Source organism: Gopherus evgoodei, chromosome 4, assembly GCF_007399415.2.
Source record: "Gopherus evgoodei ecotype Sinaloan lineage chromosome 4, rGopEvg1_v1.p, whole genome shotgun sequence".
NCBI lineage: Eukaryota > Metazoa > Chordata > Testudines > Testudinidae > Gopherus > Gopherus evgoodei.
Window position 1 is genome coordinate 112,542,193 of NC_044325.1, and position 16,824 is coordinate 112,559,016.

At 40.8% G+C, this 16,824-nt stretch overlaps 1 protein-coding gene across 9 annotated transcripts in view; it reads right to left on the reverse strand.

Annotated features, from left to right (window-relative positions):
• The window catches only part of TNNT3 (troponin T3, fast skeletal type), a 44,801-nt gene that overhangs the window by 13,499 nt on the left and 14,478 nt on the right, over positions 1–16,824 (reverse strand). For 4 of the 9 annotated variants that reach the window (XM_030560614.1, XM_030560618.1, XM_030560616.1 and 1 more), the window contains 5 exons: positions 15,793–15,804; positions 14,852–14,863; positions 12,704–12,715; positions 12,320–12,334; positions 243–261 (listed from right to left, as the gene is read on the reverse strand). In XM_030560614.1, the coding sequence (XP_030416474.1) occupies positions 243–261; positions 12,320–12,334; positions 12,704–12,715; positions 14,852–14,863; positions 15,793–15,804 (70 nt within the window). The remainder of the gene's footprint in view (positions 1–242; positions 262–12,319; positions 12,335–12,703; positions 12,716–14,851; positions 14,864–15,792; positions 15,805–16,824) is intronic. The other 5 variants (XM_030560617.1, XM_030560615.1, XM_030560619.1 and 2 more) reach the window with 4 other exon arrangements.

Consider the following 16,824-nt stretch of genomic DNA (forward strand, 5'->3'; position numbering starts at 1 on the left):
ATTCCTCACTGTAATAAAGATGTATGAGGTGGTATGGAACTGGTCTCTATTTCCTAGCCTGTAGCAAGTCTTACAGTAGCTTCTGACAGAGGGAAGAGTCAAGAAATGCTGGCTGTTGCATAAATGGTGGGGAGGAGAGGGTTGCGTGTAGGTAGTGGGAGGCATTTCTCTGGTAGGAGGTCTATGGATAGTCATCACATTTATACCAGTATTTTAAAAAGCAACCATTAATGCACACTTACTTCGGCCTGGGCTTTTCCTCTGAGTTTGGAAACATGGACAGAAAACAGGAAGAGAGAGGAGAAAAGATGGAGAACAGTTAGAAAGAGAAAATCAACACCAGTTGTGGTTTGTTAAAGCAAGGAAACTGAAGGGAAATCCAGGTTTAGCAGGAACACCTCTGAGGAACTGGTTATGCCTCATACACATCCAAAAGAGACCCTTCCTTCGGTGTGAATGAAGAGCAGGCTGATTTGACCTCAAATCAGAACTGTACAGAAAAGGAAAGGAAACAAGAGATTGTTTAAAAGTCCTAACGTAGGATCTGGAAGTGAATGGTTTCATTTATGAGATCAGTGCTAGTTCTTACCCCCTGGAGACCACAGCTATAGGGAGGATGACAGAGCTGGAGGGTAAAAAAGAATATTCCCCCTCCTAGTGTTAGTTTCTCATCTCTTTTACACTGGTGGATATTCTCAGCAACTCCACTAAAGTCAATGGAGTCATTTTGGGTTTATACTGGTGTAAATGAGAACTAAACTTGGCTCCAGATCTACTAAAATGTTGCATACATAGTCCAGAAGGGGAACAGCTTTATGGTAAATCATCTCTAGTCACATTCACTCCCAGACATCCCCGCATGGCATCTATGTTTCCCAAAGCCTCCATGTTCTCTCTTTCTCTCCTTCATACACAGCAGTGCCCCTCAAACCCAACCTGAAAAGATTATCCTGCATAAGGGGGTTTATTCTCCAGTTGATGTACTGATGGATATTCTAAGCAAAATTCCCATGAACGTTAATGAGAGTGACGCTTGTGTCTCCAGGAGAGGACAGACCCATCAATATGCAATGTAAACCATCTCCAAGATAGTCAATCCTGGGCTTTTCATAATGAGAGACATTCTACTGCACCAAACAGCCATTTACTGTTTTGGTGATGTGATGTTTTGCACACACTTTGTGCCTGATTCTCCTCTCTCTAATGTTGGGTTTATGTCAGTGTAATGCCAGTAAATTCAAAGGAGTTTCTCCCATAAATGGAGGAGTATTAAGCCCATACATTCTGTCCTAATGTTGTCTCTTATGGACTCAGGTTGACTTTCATAGCCATATGCTGAGTTTGAACTTTTAGGAATTCATCTGAATTCTCCCATACAATGCTCTTGTATTGTTTGCTTGGTGCAGTGGATTAGAAATAAAACGCTCACAGCCTATTGTGGACAGGGCCAACTTTGAGGAGCTCAACTTCACTCAGGAATTGGTCCAAGCACCCTGTTATCCAGAAACAATACTTTTCCCCTGTCATAATTTGAGGTCAGATCATTATATTTTGATGCATTTCAAAGGATGACCTTTTATTTTAAATGCAGCACCTGTACTTTGGGAGTCTCACTCCTGGCCACCTTCACCACCACAGTGTGTCCAGGAAGGCCACTGCCAGTCATACTATTTCCATATTTATAAGTCCCAGTCAGCTCTTACATCTGGGGAGAAAGGCAGCAGTCCTGGCAGTAGCCAGTTCTGCCTTCCATGAGGCTCTTCACTCCCTCACCTACCTACCCTCCCAGGGCCACCTACCTCTGTATTTAGCTGCTGCTAGCTGGTAGGATTGCTTCCCCCTCTAATTAGCCCTTCAATGTGGCTCCACTTGTTAATTGAGCCTCTAGATAAAGGTCCCAATTAACCTATATTGGTAGGCATTTGAGTGACAGGCTACCGTCAGCATGTTTTCCCCAGGAATTGAAGTTAGAGGGAGTGTTTGAATGTACAGGGGACGTGTTGGAGAATGATTAAATTGGCAACATAGGCCCCATCACCTTCCCATTTTTGCAAGTGTGGAGGGCATGGGGGCTAGCGGTACAAGGGAGAATAAAACAAAAGGCAATGTCCAGTCGATTATAAGGCCAAAAAAAAAAAAGGCATCTAATCAGTGGTGAAAAAACCTTGAGGGAAATATCAGCTATTTGGGGTTTGGACAGTTGGGGGAGCTGATTAAGGGAGTCACGTGAGAGGCATAACCAAGGCTGGGACTACACTCAGAGCTAGGGACGTGACTCCGGCCAAGGCCGGCTCCAGCGTTTTTGCTGCCCCAAGCGGTAGAAGAAAAACAAGCCGCGATCGGCGGCACTTCGGCGGCAGCTCTATCTCCACCGCTTCATTCTTTGGTGGCAATTTGGCAGCAGGTCCTTCCCTCCAAGGGACTGAGGGACCTGTCGCCGAATTGCTGCCGAAAAGCCAGAAATGCCTTCCCTTTCCATTGGCCGCCCCAAGCACCTGCTTGCTGTGCTGGTGCCTGGAGCCGGCCCTGACTCCAGCTTGCATGCGCATACTTGCATTAGCCCTCATTGAGCTAGCTGACTCAGAATAGCAACAGAGCTGAGGTGGCCTGGGCAGCAGCGAGTGGCGGTACGGATTCAGGTGGGTTTGTACTCGGCACAGCTAGCCCATGCTGTCATTCACCTCTGCTTGTGCTACCCCAGCCACACTACTGATTGATTTAGTTGGGGGTTGGTCCCGCTTTGAGCAGGGGGTTGGACTAGATGACCTCCTGAGGTCGCTTCCAACCCTCATATTCTATGATTCTATGATACTGTTTCTATAGTGCTGGTCTGAAGATAGCTGGGATGAATATGTCTAGGTGAGCTGGGAATCACAGCCCTCGCTCCAAGGGTAGACATACCCTAAGAGCCACATCAGAGTGAGTGTCAGGTGGTAATTGTTCCTTTCTCTCACTCTCTGGCTGTCTTCTCTGTTTAGATCTGTAAATCCTCTGAGACGAGGACTGTTGCTTACAGGGTATGTGGACAGCACCTAGCACAACGAGGCCTTGATTGCAGTTGTGGGTCTCTAGATGATACAATAATGCAAATAAATAATGATGATAAAATAATCAAGTCAAATTATCAAGGTTTTACTGTACTCATAAGAATATAAATAAAAACAAAGCCACAGATCATCTCCAGTAAAAGCAAAATTAGATTAGTTCTCCAGGTAGGATTTTTGTTGTTCATCTTCTTTTGCTTAGATTTGTCCAATAGACAGTGAGCTTTTCATATGATTTTTTGGTTATTATTTATTTGGGGGAAGGGAGGGAAATTGCTTCAACCAGTTTGATCTGGACGTTATTCAGAGACACGCAGGATTCCCTTCACCTATGAAATTCCAAGGAAATAACCAAACCATTCCAGTTTAACAAGGAAATTGTAAGTTAGTGGCATTTGTGACATAAGAGAGAGAAAAAGAGCTGTGGAATGACTGATTGTTCTGTGTTTGTTTGTTATTCGAGGTTGACCCGTCTGTCATTGACTGGGTGAATCCAACCACATCTTAAACTTTAGCATCCGTTGCTGCTAAATTGCTGTTTTCTGAACAATTGAATGAACAAATGATTACCAAAAAAGTTAGTTTGCTATTCTCAAAATAAAGTATTGTAGTTGTGAGGTCTAAATGCACCACCAGGAAACTAGAAAAGGGTGAGACTACAAAGAAATGTCAACTTTCATCCAAAGAATGTCCTGTAGTGTGCATGGCCCAGCACTAAAACCGGTCACAGGGCTGGGGTTTATTTTTAAGATGCTCTCTCTTTTAGGGCTATCAATCAAGGAACTGGGCCAAAATTTGTTAACACTCAGGAATTGTCATAGCAAATTCCTATTCTTTGACGCACATGGTGGATTCTGACTCCCATATTCTGCGCATTCTGCCCATGAACCATGGGTCTGTGAGAAAAACCCCATAATCACCCTGCCAAAAGTTCTGCAAAGAACCACTGAAAATTCAGGTTCACAGCTGCTGCAATAATACATATGTTCCAGGAGTTGCTGGTAGTCACAATGGGATAGCACAAGAACTCCATATGTATCATTAAGGCACCCTCCATTCTTTTTGCTACGTCTATAACATATTCTCACTGTCCTCTCCCTTTTCCAAGAATCCAACTTCACTACACCTCAACTGCCTCAGATTTCTCTAGTCGCTTCCCTTCCTCTCGTCTGCCAGAAGTAACACTTCTAACCATCTTGAAAAGAGCTTGAAAAGAAATATATTATTTAAAAAGAGAGAGAGAATTCACATTCTGAAGTGAAAACTGATGTAAAGGGACCAGAAAAGTTCTCAAAGTGCTTTTCCTAAAATAAGAAAAAGGTTGAAAAAAGTGAGCAAGAAAATAAATTTTAAAAAATGAGTTGACTTCAATTAATGTTGGAAGAACCTGAGACTCTCGCTTTAGAACCTGCTGTCCCTTAGTACTCTTGAGTTCTTGAGATTCAGAAAGCAACAAAACAACATCAAGAAATGAGAGTTTCCTTGAAGACCATATGCAAAGCCCATTAAAATCAGTGGGAATCTTTCCACCTAGTGCTGCTATTGAACCAAAATTTCCTGCTAACATAAATGGGCAAAAGTCCACTGAACTTCAGTGGAGCTTTGCCCTGTTACACCATACAGAATTTGGGCCCTTGTATTCACTGATGACCACAAAGAACTCATATGGGGAAAAAAAGTTGTTTGGAAAAAAATATCTTTTAAAAAAATCTTTCAGTGAGGGAGGAGTTTCCAAACAGAGAGTAGATGTAATAAGGTCATAATATATCACCTAGCCCTTACGTAGTGATGCTCATCGGTAGGCCTTGTTATTGTAATAATAAAAATGAACAATAATAGTTATTAAGTCAGCAATAACTGGAATTTACCAACTATGTAAAAGCAGTTTCTCCATTACACAGTTGTTAATCTTCCATAAACTTTTCAAATATCTGCTTATTTGCAGTGTCAAAACTCCCTTACGCCTCAATCCTGCAAACACGTAAGCACGTGCACAGCTTTCCTCTTGTAAATTGTTCTCATTGCAGCCAATTAAACACCTCACAGAAGTGAAGTTAGATGCATGCATAAGGCTCTAATCAACCAAAGCACTTAAGCATGTGCTTAACTTAGTCCCATCAACTTCAATACTTGAAGTTAAGTACGTGCTCAGGTGCTTTGCTGGATAGGGATTTAAATATTTGAAGGATCAGGGCCTGTTTTTTTGCATCCACGCAGATGGATCTTAACACCCACACACAGTTCCATTGAATACAATGGGCTTCCCCTGTGGTGGGAGTACAGGGCCATTGGCACAGATCAGCTTTCAAGTTAAGGCACATGTGCTGTATATTTGGGAGGCATAAATCAAGTTTTACATATCATGAATATTTGCTTATAACTAAAAATCCTCCATCAGGTACCCATCCATTTTCATATGAATTCTTTTGTTTTATTTGGAGTCAGTTCCAATTTAGATCAATGACATATCCTGATTCAGTAAAGCATGTGCCTAACTTTTAGGATGTGCCTATGTACTTCCCTATTAATCAAAGCATTTAAGCATTTGCTTAATTTTAAACGTGTCAATAGAATTTAAGCAGATGCTTACAGGCCTTTCTGAAAATATGACATTATTAAAGGTTCTAGGTCACACCTAGAATTCTGGATAGGGTTCTAGAGCTGAACATTCAAGAGTGCAAGGTTCTCCCATTGCTAAGTTCCCTAGTGATGGAATGTGCAAATAAACACCTCAGACACAGCAAAGTCCCCTGAGAGAGCCTGGATATGCACAGTGAATGAATGTTTGCAGCAGTGATGTTTTGGCCCCGTTTATGAGTTTAAATCAAGTGAGGATTAGAAGCAGATGGAAAACAAAAGGGTGGTGGAAGGGGGGTTAGAAAGATATTTTTGTTCTCTCAGAACAACACCAAACTACCATCATAGTATTCTCCTTCGTCTCCAGCTGCAGATTGAAGAACAAAAGCAAAAGAAAGGAAATATACTAGTCAATCCACAGTTGATGCTGTTCTTCTGTAAATACCCCACTTACTCTTTCCCTTTCCCTCTCCACTACTCCTGGAATCTTGAACTTGCTGGATAACAAAGAAGAAAGAAACGAAAGCAGAGACGAGGTGTCCAGTGACTCAAATGCATGAAAAGAAATTATCCAGATGAATCATGGGACACAGTACCCTTTGTCCAACAGAGCTACTGAAATGCAAAGTGACTTGTAATTATTATACTGTAAGTCCCAAGACTATTGAGAGCTATTGACTGTAGCACACATTAAAGTAGTTTATTAATGAAGTTATTGTTATTATTAAAATAATCATTGTCATTTTTGTATAAATTATGTTAGCAATTGTTTATCCTGACTACCTTATAGCTCAGGGGTTGGCAACCTTTCAGAAGTGGTGTGCCGTGTCTTCATTTATTCACTCTAATTTAAGGTTTTGTGTGCCAGTAATACATTTTAATGTTTTTAGATGGTCTCTTTCTATAAGTCTATACATATGTAAGTAAATTATTGTTGTATGTAAAGTAAATAAGGTTTTTAACATTGTAAGAAGCTTCATTTAAAATTAAATTAAAATGCAGAGCCCCCCTGGACCGGTGGCCGGGACCGAGGCAATGTGAGTGCCACTGAAAATCAGCTTGTGTGCAGCCTTTGGCACGTGTGCCATAGGTTGCCTACCCCTGTTACAGCTAATAACTAGGGCCCTATCAAATTCACAGTCCATTGTGGTCAATTTCATGGTCACAGGATTTTTAAAATAATAAATTTCATGATCTCAGCTATTTAAATCTGAAATTTCATGGTGTTGTAATTGCAGGGGTCCTGACCCAAAAAGGAGTTGGGGGAGAGGGGGAATCACAAGGTTATGGGGGGAGCTGTTGTACTGCTACCCTTACTTCTGCTGCACTGCTGCCTTCAGAGCTGGGCAGCTGGAGAGCGGCAGCTGCTGGCCAGGATCTCAGCTATGAAGGCAGAGTCACTGCCAGCAGCAGGGCAGAAGTAAGGATGGTACGGTATGGTATTGCCACCGGTATTGCCACCCTTACTTCTGCGCTGCTGCTGGAAGGGCGCTGCCTTCAGAGCTGGGCGCCAGGCCAACAGTCGCTGCTCTCCAGCCACCCTGCTCTGAAGGCAGCGCAGAGGTAAGGGTGGCAATACTGTGACCCCCCCCTAAAATAACCTTATGACCCCCAACTCTCTTTTGGGTCAGCATCCTCAATTTGAGAAATGCTTGTCTCCCTCATGAAATCTGTATAGTATAGGGTAAAAGCACACAAAAGGCGACATTTCATGGAGGGAGAACAGATTTCATGGTCCGTGACAAGTTTTCATGGCTGTAAATTTGGTATGGCCCTACTGATAAATTGTTAAAGGATCGACCCGCTCATTTGAATCATATTGAAGAGCTGATTTGTTTCACCAGGACTGAAGGGAGCTCTGTAAAATATAGCTCTGATACAGAAACAAAGCTAGTTCCTCAACTGGTGTAAATCAGTGCAACTCCGTTGACTTCAACGAAGCCTTGCTGATTTACACCGGCTGCGAATCTTCCTTAAAATGTGTACTCCCAAAGCTTTGCTGGAGGATAGTAAGGCTCATGCAGCTGTCAAAAAAATTCCCTCCCATTCATCTCAGAATTCGAGTGAAGAATTGTGCTGGGTAAACGGCTGTCAGCATCAGCTTTTTCAGTATTTGTCTGAAGTATCACACTTCCAGACCCACTAGCCTCATCCTAAAAGAAACCGATTAACAGATTTTCCAACTGTCTAACTAACAAGTGCAACCTTTCCCCCCTCTCCTAAGAACTTTATGTGTGGCCTTTCAGAAGGCTGACGCTTTGCTCTCCAGTCATGCTAAAGCCAGAGTAAAGCAACAAACTCAGATTCAGCCAGGAGTACCATAGCAGAAGACAGGAGACATCAACTCAGACTGAATAGATCTGACCAATACAACAGCACCACGAAGCAGCAACGCTGAGACTTGGTAGCATCCCATAAAGCACATCACTTCTCAGATTCAAGGACAAGAAAGAATGACAGACTTACCTTCTTCATACTCAAGCTCTTCCTCTTCTTCTTCAGGGGCCTCTTCTTAAAAGGCAACATACACACATACAAAAGAAAAGCAAGTGCAAAAAAGCACAAGGAACATTAGAGATGTACAGGAGGAGCTTGGGATGGGAGAAGTCAAACTAGCTCTGTCGTAGGGCAATGAAGTCAAGATAAAACAAAGGATAATGTCATCTAGGGATGGCACTTGTTCTGGGGCCCCTTGGTCACTGTTCTGGGGCCAGATTCTGCCTCAACAGGGCTACTCCAGTTTTACTCCAGTGAAATCAAAAGCAATATTTCACCAATGGGAAAGTGACTTTTCCTCTCTGCTTCTCTGCCTGTCTCACAAAGAAGTTGTGGCAAACTGCGTACTGTCGATTCCACCACACTTCATGTTCAATTTATAGTGCACGTCCCCAGTTACCCAGTAAATACAGATATTAGCATTGGCCAAAATTTACAAAAATAGGACACTAAAGGTAGGCTCCTAAATCCATATTTAGACACCAAAGGGTGAGATTTTCAAAAGAGCCTTCTAAGCACAAGTTCTCTTCTCTATCTCTTGAAAACTTAGTTCAGATGAGAACATATGCCTATAATTCTGTATGGCAAGTAAGAGATGAAGTATAGAATTTAGGAGGAAGACCTGGTGAAAGCTAGAAGCATATGATTTATTTGACAAATTGTGTCTATTATATGTGTATGCAGAGTCTGAATGAGCTCTCTCCTGTCATCTAGTGGTGACCTGTGGAAAAGGATTTCAGGAGTTGATCTTGCTTGCATAAGCACAGCCACCCTGCCTAGGTACTCAGCATGATGGCATTGGTTGCTGAAATGATCACTTGTGGCTGGTGCTGGATCCCCAGTCTCCTTGTTATTCGGGCAGAAGTAATAAAGGGTTGTTATCCTTGTGTGAATCGAGGGCAGAAGAACTATACCTGGCATACCCCAATGGTGGGACTCACCCTCAACTGAACAGCACTCGCTAGGCAGGGGACAGAGGTTCCAAAGCCTCATGAGTTGAGAGAGGGTGGGTATGGGTACTTGTACCTTGTGGTGTGGACCATGTTCAAGGGTTCTAGACACCATTTGATCCTTCCTCTCTCCATGTATAATAAAAAAGCTAATTTAGACTCAATTGAGACTCTTGTTACACACTGCAGAGCTGAAATCACTGATATCTAGGTCTGAGTATTAGACCTACTTTGGGACAGTGTCTCTGGTGCAAGAAACTGCCCAGGGTGCACCAACAGTGAGCCCCCGCACACACACTAACAGCTGAGATCACTGAGAGTTGAAATCACTGACTGCCATGTTAAGTGGTGAGCCATGAAGACATCTTGGTGAGTGACCAGCCAAGTGCCTGGTGGAGAGGTGTGGCCTGCAAGGCGGCTGACAGAGAGAGACAGAGCACAGCCCCACAGAGAGGCGTGAGAAGTGGCTGGCGGGGCAGTGAGCAAGTGGCCAAGCAGCGGAGTGTGTAAGGTGCCTCCATAACCCCCACCTCCCTTCCACCCAGAGTGGGAGGTGAACTGTGCAGAGGAACCTCTGGACTCTGGGGCTGCACTGACCAAGGACAGCAACTGTGAGTGGGGTGCAGAGAAGGGACGGGCACATTAAAGGGACTTTTGGGTTGCTGGACTTAAGAACCTGAGGAGAAAAGGACACTGCTCAACTTACTTGGGGGTGGGTCTTTTGCTCAGAGTTTATGTTTAATATCCTACTTGTGGTGTTTACCCAAATTAATGCTGAGTTACTGCCCTCCTTTTATTAAAAGTTTTTGCTACACTCAGACTGTGCTTGCGAGAGGGGAAGTTTTGCCTCTTAGAAATGCCCAGGGAGTAGTGTGTAATTGTCCCAGGGCACTGGGTGGGGGCTCAAGATGATTTTGCATTTGTTGCTGCCAACTCTGACTGGCAGAAGGATTCCATGTGTTTGCAAATTGTCTGCAAGAAGCTTACCGTTTTCTTGAATACATTATTTTTTCTAAATTTTTGTAAAATAATTCCAGGTATGCAGAGTTTTTACCTTAAGTATTCATAATTCAGACAGAGTATTAATACTGGACACTGGAAATTCATGTTGTGTTGATTAGTTTTGATAGGCCATATAATATTATTTCTGTTTCTTCTTAGAATCAGGTTTCTAGTGCTAACCCTCACATTTGTGAATTCAAAATTTGCTTTCCACAAACATACCCTCATATGCAATTTTATTTTAAGTGAATTATTAAGCAAATGGGTTTTTTGTTGGTTTTTGTTTGTTTGGTTTTTGGCATTCTTCTTCGACTTCCAATGAAAATCTAAAAACAAAAATCCAGATTTTAAGTTGCTTGGAATCCATCAGGGTATGACTGACAGGTATAATCAAAATCACCTGTGTCATTTAGGCTGTCATCTTGCGACACTCTTGACCAAATTTCATGGGACCATACTCATTAGCATACAGAATTCCAACCTCCCATAAGTTACAGAGGAGAACAACTAGAAGTATCATAAAAGGTGTCAAAGAAAGAGTTTAAGGGAGAACCATCTCCCAAGCAACTGGAATTCATTGAAGACCCAGAAGGTTTTACCCTGCTTTGGGATGGTGTTATTTTGGTGAGAAGAAAACTAGTAATCCCATACGTGGAGGTTTGAACAAAGACAAGAAAAGCACATGACTCCTTATTCTAGATGTTGGCTCCTCAGAATCTCTCTCAATCATGCAATCTGAGCTTTGTTTAGCCTATTTTACAAAGAAAGAAAGCACCAGACTCAACAAACAACAGCATTTTGCCATGCGCTTTTTACACAGAAGATTGTTTTCCCATTGTTAGTTGAAACTATTTCTAAACCAATTCTGCACCTCTCTCCAGTTAATCCCCAATCTGGAAAAAACCTAACAGTGACATGGGTGTTGAATTACTGACATTTTCTTTAATGTCACCTTCCAGACCCCCCAACTGTGCAGTTCCATACTGAGCATTATAGATTAGGTATATTAGGTACTGAAATCATGAATTTGTACTATGACAAATAATCTAACATATTTTGTGAATCTGGGTGGCTTTACTCTTTATAGTACATTTTTCACTTGGTAGAATTCTGTATAGTCACTTTTCTTATCTACTCATCTAGACATCCTTCTAAATCTTCATCTATTATTTCTTCTCTTTCTGTGACTACAATCTCCCTCAACCATGTATGAGAATGCTCTCCAAGAAACACTATAGAATTATAGATGGACAAAATGGATCAAACTGTACTTTGAATTACAATTTTGGCAAATACCACCCTATAATCTAAAGGATCATCAACAAGCTTTGCAGAAAAATAAATACTTCTGAGAGCAAAATTTTAATCTCCTTGTCTCTCTCAAAGATCACAAAAGCATCCACTGGACTTTCGAGCATTTTCCAACATCACTGAAGGAACTGTCCAACATGTTAATTTGTTCATTGTAGAACTCAGAACACTCCTGATAATTTGATCTAGAACCCAAAGCTGCTTTAGCAGCTCTAGCTAAAAATCAAAAGCCTAAATTTTCAAGTGTCTATGGATCTTCAGTGCTGCAATTTTTGGATGCCCAAAATAAGACAGCTTAAAGGGGCTTGATTTTCAGAAAATGCTGAGCATTCACTCTCTGAAAATCAGTCCATTTTAAGCTGACTCAAGTTGAGCAGCCAAAACTTGACATCACACTTGAAAATTTAGGCCAAAAGTTTCAGTATAGAACCTGTAACACTCTTTTCATATTGCCTGAAACCACAATACTTGGCAAACACAACCCTTTTCTCAATGTTCATCCAAAACTCTTTGGAGAGATGTCATTTCTCCTCCCACATTCGTTTCTTGGACCTCATCTTGTGCAACCTTAACATTTTTTAATACTTTTTTCCCAGCACTAAAATGGCTTGTCTTCACTACCAGGGTAAGTCAACCTAAGTTACTCTACTCCAGCTATGTGAATAAAATAGCTGGAGTTGACTTAGCTTAAGTTGACTTACCCCAGTGTCTTCACTGCGCTGAGTCAATCGGAGACACTCTCCAGTCAACTTGCCTTACTCTTCTCGGACAGCTGGAGTACCAGGGTCGACTGGAGAGTGCTCTGTCATTGATTTAGCGGGTCTTTACTAGAACCACTAAATCAATCCCTGCTGCATCAATTGCAACAGCATTGATCTCCCTGTAGTGGAGACTAGCCCGAAGACAAAGGGAGTGAGATTCTTTAAGTGGGTCACATACCTTCTTCGTGAACTTCTGTAAGTGTCATGGAGCAAGCAGTGATGGAAAACAGAGAAATAGAGAAAACAGAATACATATGTAAACACTTTGGAGTCTGAGAAAGAGATCAAGGAATGGGTGAAGGAAAGTAAGAATGTCGATGCAAAAAAGTGAGAAACAGTGAAACAAAGGTGTCTGGAGAGGCTGCTGGGAATTAAAGATGCCATAAAGTTAAAGTAGCACCAAGCATGGAGATTAAAGGAGAAAACTGCTGTAAGTGATCATTTGTGGTTAATATTTGTTTCTTATGTTCTTTCTCTTCTACCAGCTCAAGATTCCTGGTCACACACATACACACACACACTTTGGAACTACAAAGAGGAATTCAGAAGTCGTGTCACATACCTGGCTCATGAACTTCATCAGGTGAGAAGTGTCATGGAACAAGATGCAATGGAGAACAAGAGAATGAGAACAAGAAACATGTTATTAGAAGCATCATAAGCTCTTTCAAGCCAAGGGAGGTGAGGGGAGAGTGTTTAGGAAGTAGATCATAGGAAAATAAAATTAATAACATTTAAAAGACAAATAAATTGGAAGACAGGATTGTGAAAGGATTTTGTCAGGTGAAATAGACATGCAGTTTCATGGTAAGAAATGTAAAGCTTGCAAAACCTATAAAGAGGAACTGACCACCATGATTTATAAAGGTTTCTCCTATTTTAAAAGCTACACATGAGAACAGGACTTAAAGTGATCTCAGAGAAATACTGAGTCTGTCATTTTTCAATAGTGGAATTTCGTTCATTTGCATTATAACATTATAGGACTTGAAAACCTGATTACATATAATAATCAACTAACATCAGAAGTCTCTCTGCATTTTTTCCCGGATCAACAACTCATGCCACTTTATGCCTTGAATATAGTTTTGGAAGGGCATCTATCCGCATTCTTGTTGCTATTCACAGCCATTTGCAGTTTTGATTTATAAACATGTCATTTCATAAGAGGAAAACCTTGCTCACGGGTCTGCATGGTGAATTTCAGACTAGCTAGGATATGAATTTCGGTATTCTACTTTCCAAGTATGCAAAAGGATTCACCCTGTCCATCCGAGAGCAAGATTTTGCCCTTTAAATGTGGTTATCTTGCAAGCATTCCAGACAATATTGCTAATCATGCATAACTGTAATGCAAAGATCCAACAGTGCTTAGATTCCCTTTATACAATCAATGGGCCAAAAATGGCTGTAAGGAACTGGAGAGTGCCTATTTGCAATATTGCCCTCTATTGGATGGAATCAAAACTGCTCCACTTTGTGTGATGGAATCTATACTCTTCATTAGGCTTGGTAGGATTCAATTTTTATTGGTAAATGTGAATAAAGGTTGATTTTGCCATACACACACAAAACAGATGGAAAAAATATTTCCATCAATAATTGAAAATTACAGATAGGTAAGAAAAATGCTGCTTGAGAACTTATTAGGGTTTGATTTAGAGGTATTTACTGTGTATATTTTGATATGTGATGTGTTTTAACAGTTATAAAGCTTTAACATTTTGAATCTCAACTTCTACCATCATTAAATAATTATTGTCTGACTTTCACGTTGATTGAATTCCACATAATTTCCTACAACTGTGAAAATTTAAATAGATAAAAATAAAAAAGCCTAACACACATAATTTTGCACAAATGTGAACATTTAAATCGATACAAATCTTTTAAAATGCTTTAAAATAAACATCGATATCTTCCGTCGGCTTGTGCATGAACAGTGAAATCGATGGTTACCAACATTTAATGATATAATTGAATTCTGCCAAGTCTACCCTTAATACAGTAGAAGTTTAGTTTTATGAACATCTGTCTTATAAACGATTGGTTACATGAACTATCTTTCTGCAGCCAATATAATTTTTCTTCCACCAAAGGTCACTTTAGTCATTCTAACAGCATCCAAGCAGCTGTACAGGTTTGGAAAGACAGAGAGATTTGGTGGCAAAGAAGAGATGCAGTTCTCACAAAGAAATTCAGGAACTCTGTACACATTTGTTACTATTCATTAGGAACACTACTATTGAATGATTAACACATTAACTTATGCACTGCACCTACGGTGATTCTGAGATGTTCAGTTTTATGAACTTTCCAAAGTTATGAACTCAATCCCCCATTAGTTCATAAAAGAGAGGTTCAAAAATAGCTAGAGGATTTTCTCCATTAGCTCAAGTGGAAGGGGCTTGCATTTGTGCTTCTGTAGTATGAGGATCTGAGTTCTATCCCTGCTCTCAGAGCAAAGCCCTAAGTGGATGTTAAAATGGTTCATATTTTTCCTAAAATGTGTTATTCTTACACCCAGATATTAGGATTAAATATCATAATTTGTTATTTTCTACAGAAATGGTTTTGGAAAAAAAGAAGTAGAGAAAAAACTATCATTAATATCTATTGTTATCTCCTGTTCCCTTGCGCCACCTTTGATTTCCTGTACACATTAACCCTTGAGACTGAAACAGAGGAATTCAGAAGTCACATCACATACCTGACTCATGCACTTCATTAGGCAGGAAGTGTCGGGGGAAAAAAGATGCAAAGGAAGACACAGAATTAGAAACAAGACGCACAGGACGGCAATAACCTTAAATTTTTTCAAGACAAGCTTGGGTGTAATCTATGACTAGGTTGCAAGGAAAGAAAACTAAGGACATTAATGAGAGAACAAATGGCACATACAGGTGTGAAATGGGAAGAGAGGGAGATGGGAGAAAAAGAAGAAGGAGCATGCAGGTGAAAGGTAAAAAAGTGTAAATCTTGCAAAATACACAAATATTGTATAAACTAAATACTGCTGGCTCCCATTTGTTTACAGAGAACCATATGTATTACATCAGCACAGTTTTAGAAGTGTGAAGAGAATAGAGACATCATGTTTCTATTGTGTGCCTGTGGCCACTCCTTTCTTCCAGCACCCCAAAGAATGGATCCTTATGCACTCCCTCTACTTATGTAAAGAGCAGAGCATGGAGGGCTTAACCTATGCTTTACAAAGCTATGCACTAGAACAGACTTGTAGCTTAGTATACGTCTTAGACAACTGGAGTATGCTTTGATGCAGCAGGGGAAGTATATGCATTAATGTGCTAGAAAAACACTGTTCAAATGTATTGGGCCAAATCCTGCCCTCAGATAGAACGTGGGCCCATACCCTGAGTTGGTATCACTAAGTGGATCCCCAAATGGAGCTACACTGATTTAACCAGCTGAGGAACTGGCCCAGCATATTAAAATGTATAACACTTTTCATGCAGTGATTATCATTATCACTGGTCAATCTACAGAGACGGTTACAGAAGAAAGCTTGAAAGCCAACATATTGTAAGTGATAACATAACAGAATTGTGTCCCATCCCCTTCCACCACCTTTGAATTCTTGCGCACACTAATGCAGGATGGAAAGAGGAATTCAGAAGTCATGTCACATACCTGGTTCATGAACTTCATCAGGTGGAAAGTGTCAGGGAATAAGATCGATGCAACAGAAAACAAGAGAATTAGAACAAGCAACACGTGATTATAACAACCTCAAACCTTTCAAGCCAAGGAGGAGAATATGAATTGGTTATAGGGAAAGAAAATGAATACCATTAAAAGAAAGAGAAGGGGTGAGAAATGGAAAAATACAGGATGTGATGGAATGAAGCCAGGTAAATGGAGCATGTAGGTGCCTGGTAAGAAATATAAATCCTTCATAAGATGCAAAAAAAAATTCTAAACCAAGTGGTGCTGATCCACCTGGCTTACTAAGGTGTTTATACTTATTTTAAACATGGCCATAAACATAAATTTACAAATCTGATGGGAATATACACCCCATGTTGCTATTCATATCTAGAATGTAGGTTTACAAATGTCTCACTATGTTTTGGTCCCAGATCTCAGTTCCATCATTTTGCTCTCCCTTCATGCACCTACCTAACTTGTAAATATCACGTACAATCCAGTATCCATGTATCACTGTGATGCAAAGGTTTCCTTAGATCCATTTTGTAAGACCTACATTCTGCTGTGTAGCATAGCTACATACCTTTGGTTATATATGCTACACAGTCTTGCAAAGTTATGTTTTAAAAAGAAAAATGCAAAGTTACATAATTTTAACATTTAGTAGAAAGCTTCACAGCTGAACTAAAACCTTACAGAGGAATGCTTAGGTAGGCAATAGAATGAATTATACAAACACATTTGGCTAAACGTTATCCCAAGATGCTCTGATATGGCACATATCCAGGACCTAATCCTGCATTTTTTGTCCACCAATTCTCTCACTGAAGTCAGTAGGAGATTTAAGCATCCAAAGAAAGGAGGGTTGGGCTGTCAGATGGAAGAGACATACACACATAATCAAGGGCCCAGTACGCCTACGGTACCTGCTTCCTTTCTCACTCTAGTGTACAACAGGAGAAACTCCAGAGAAATCAGTGGAGCTACACCAGTGGAAAACTGGGAAATGGGGAC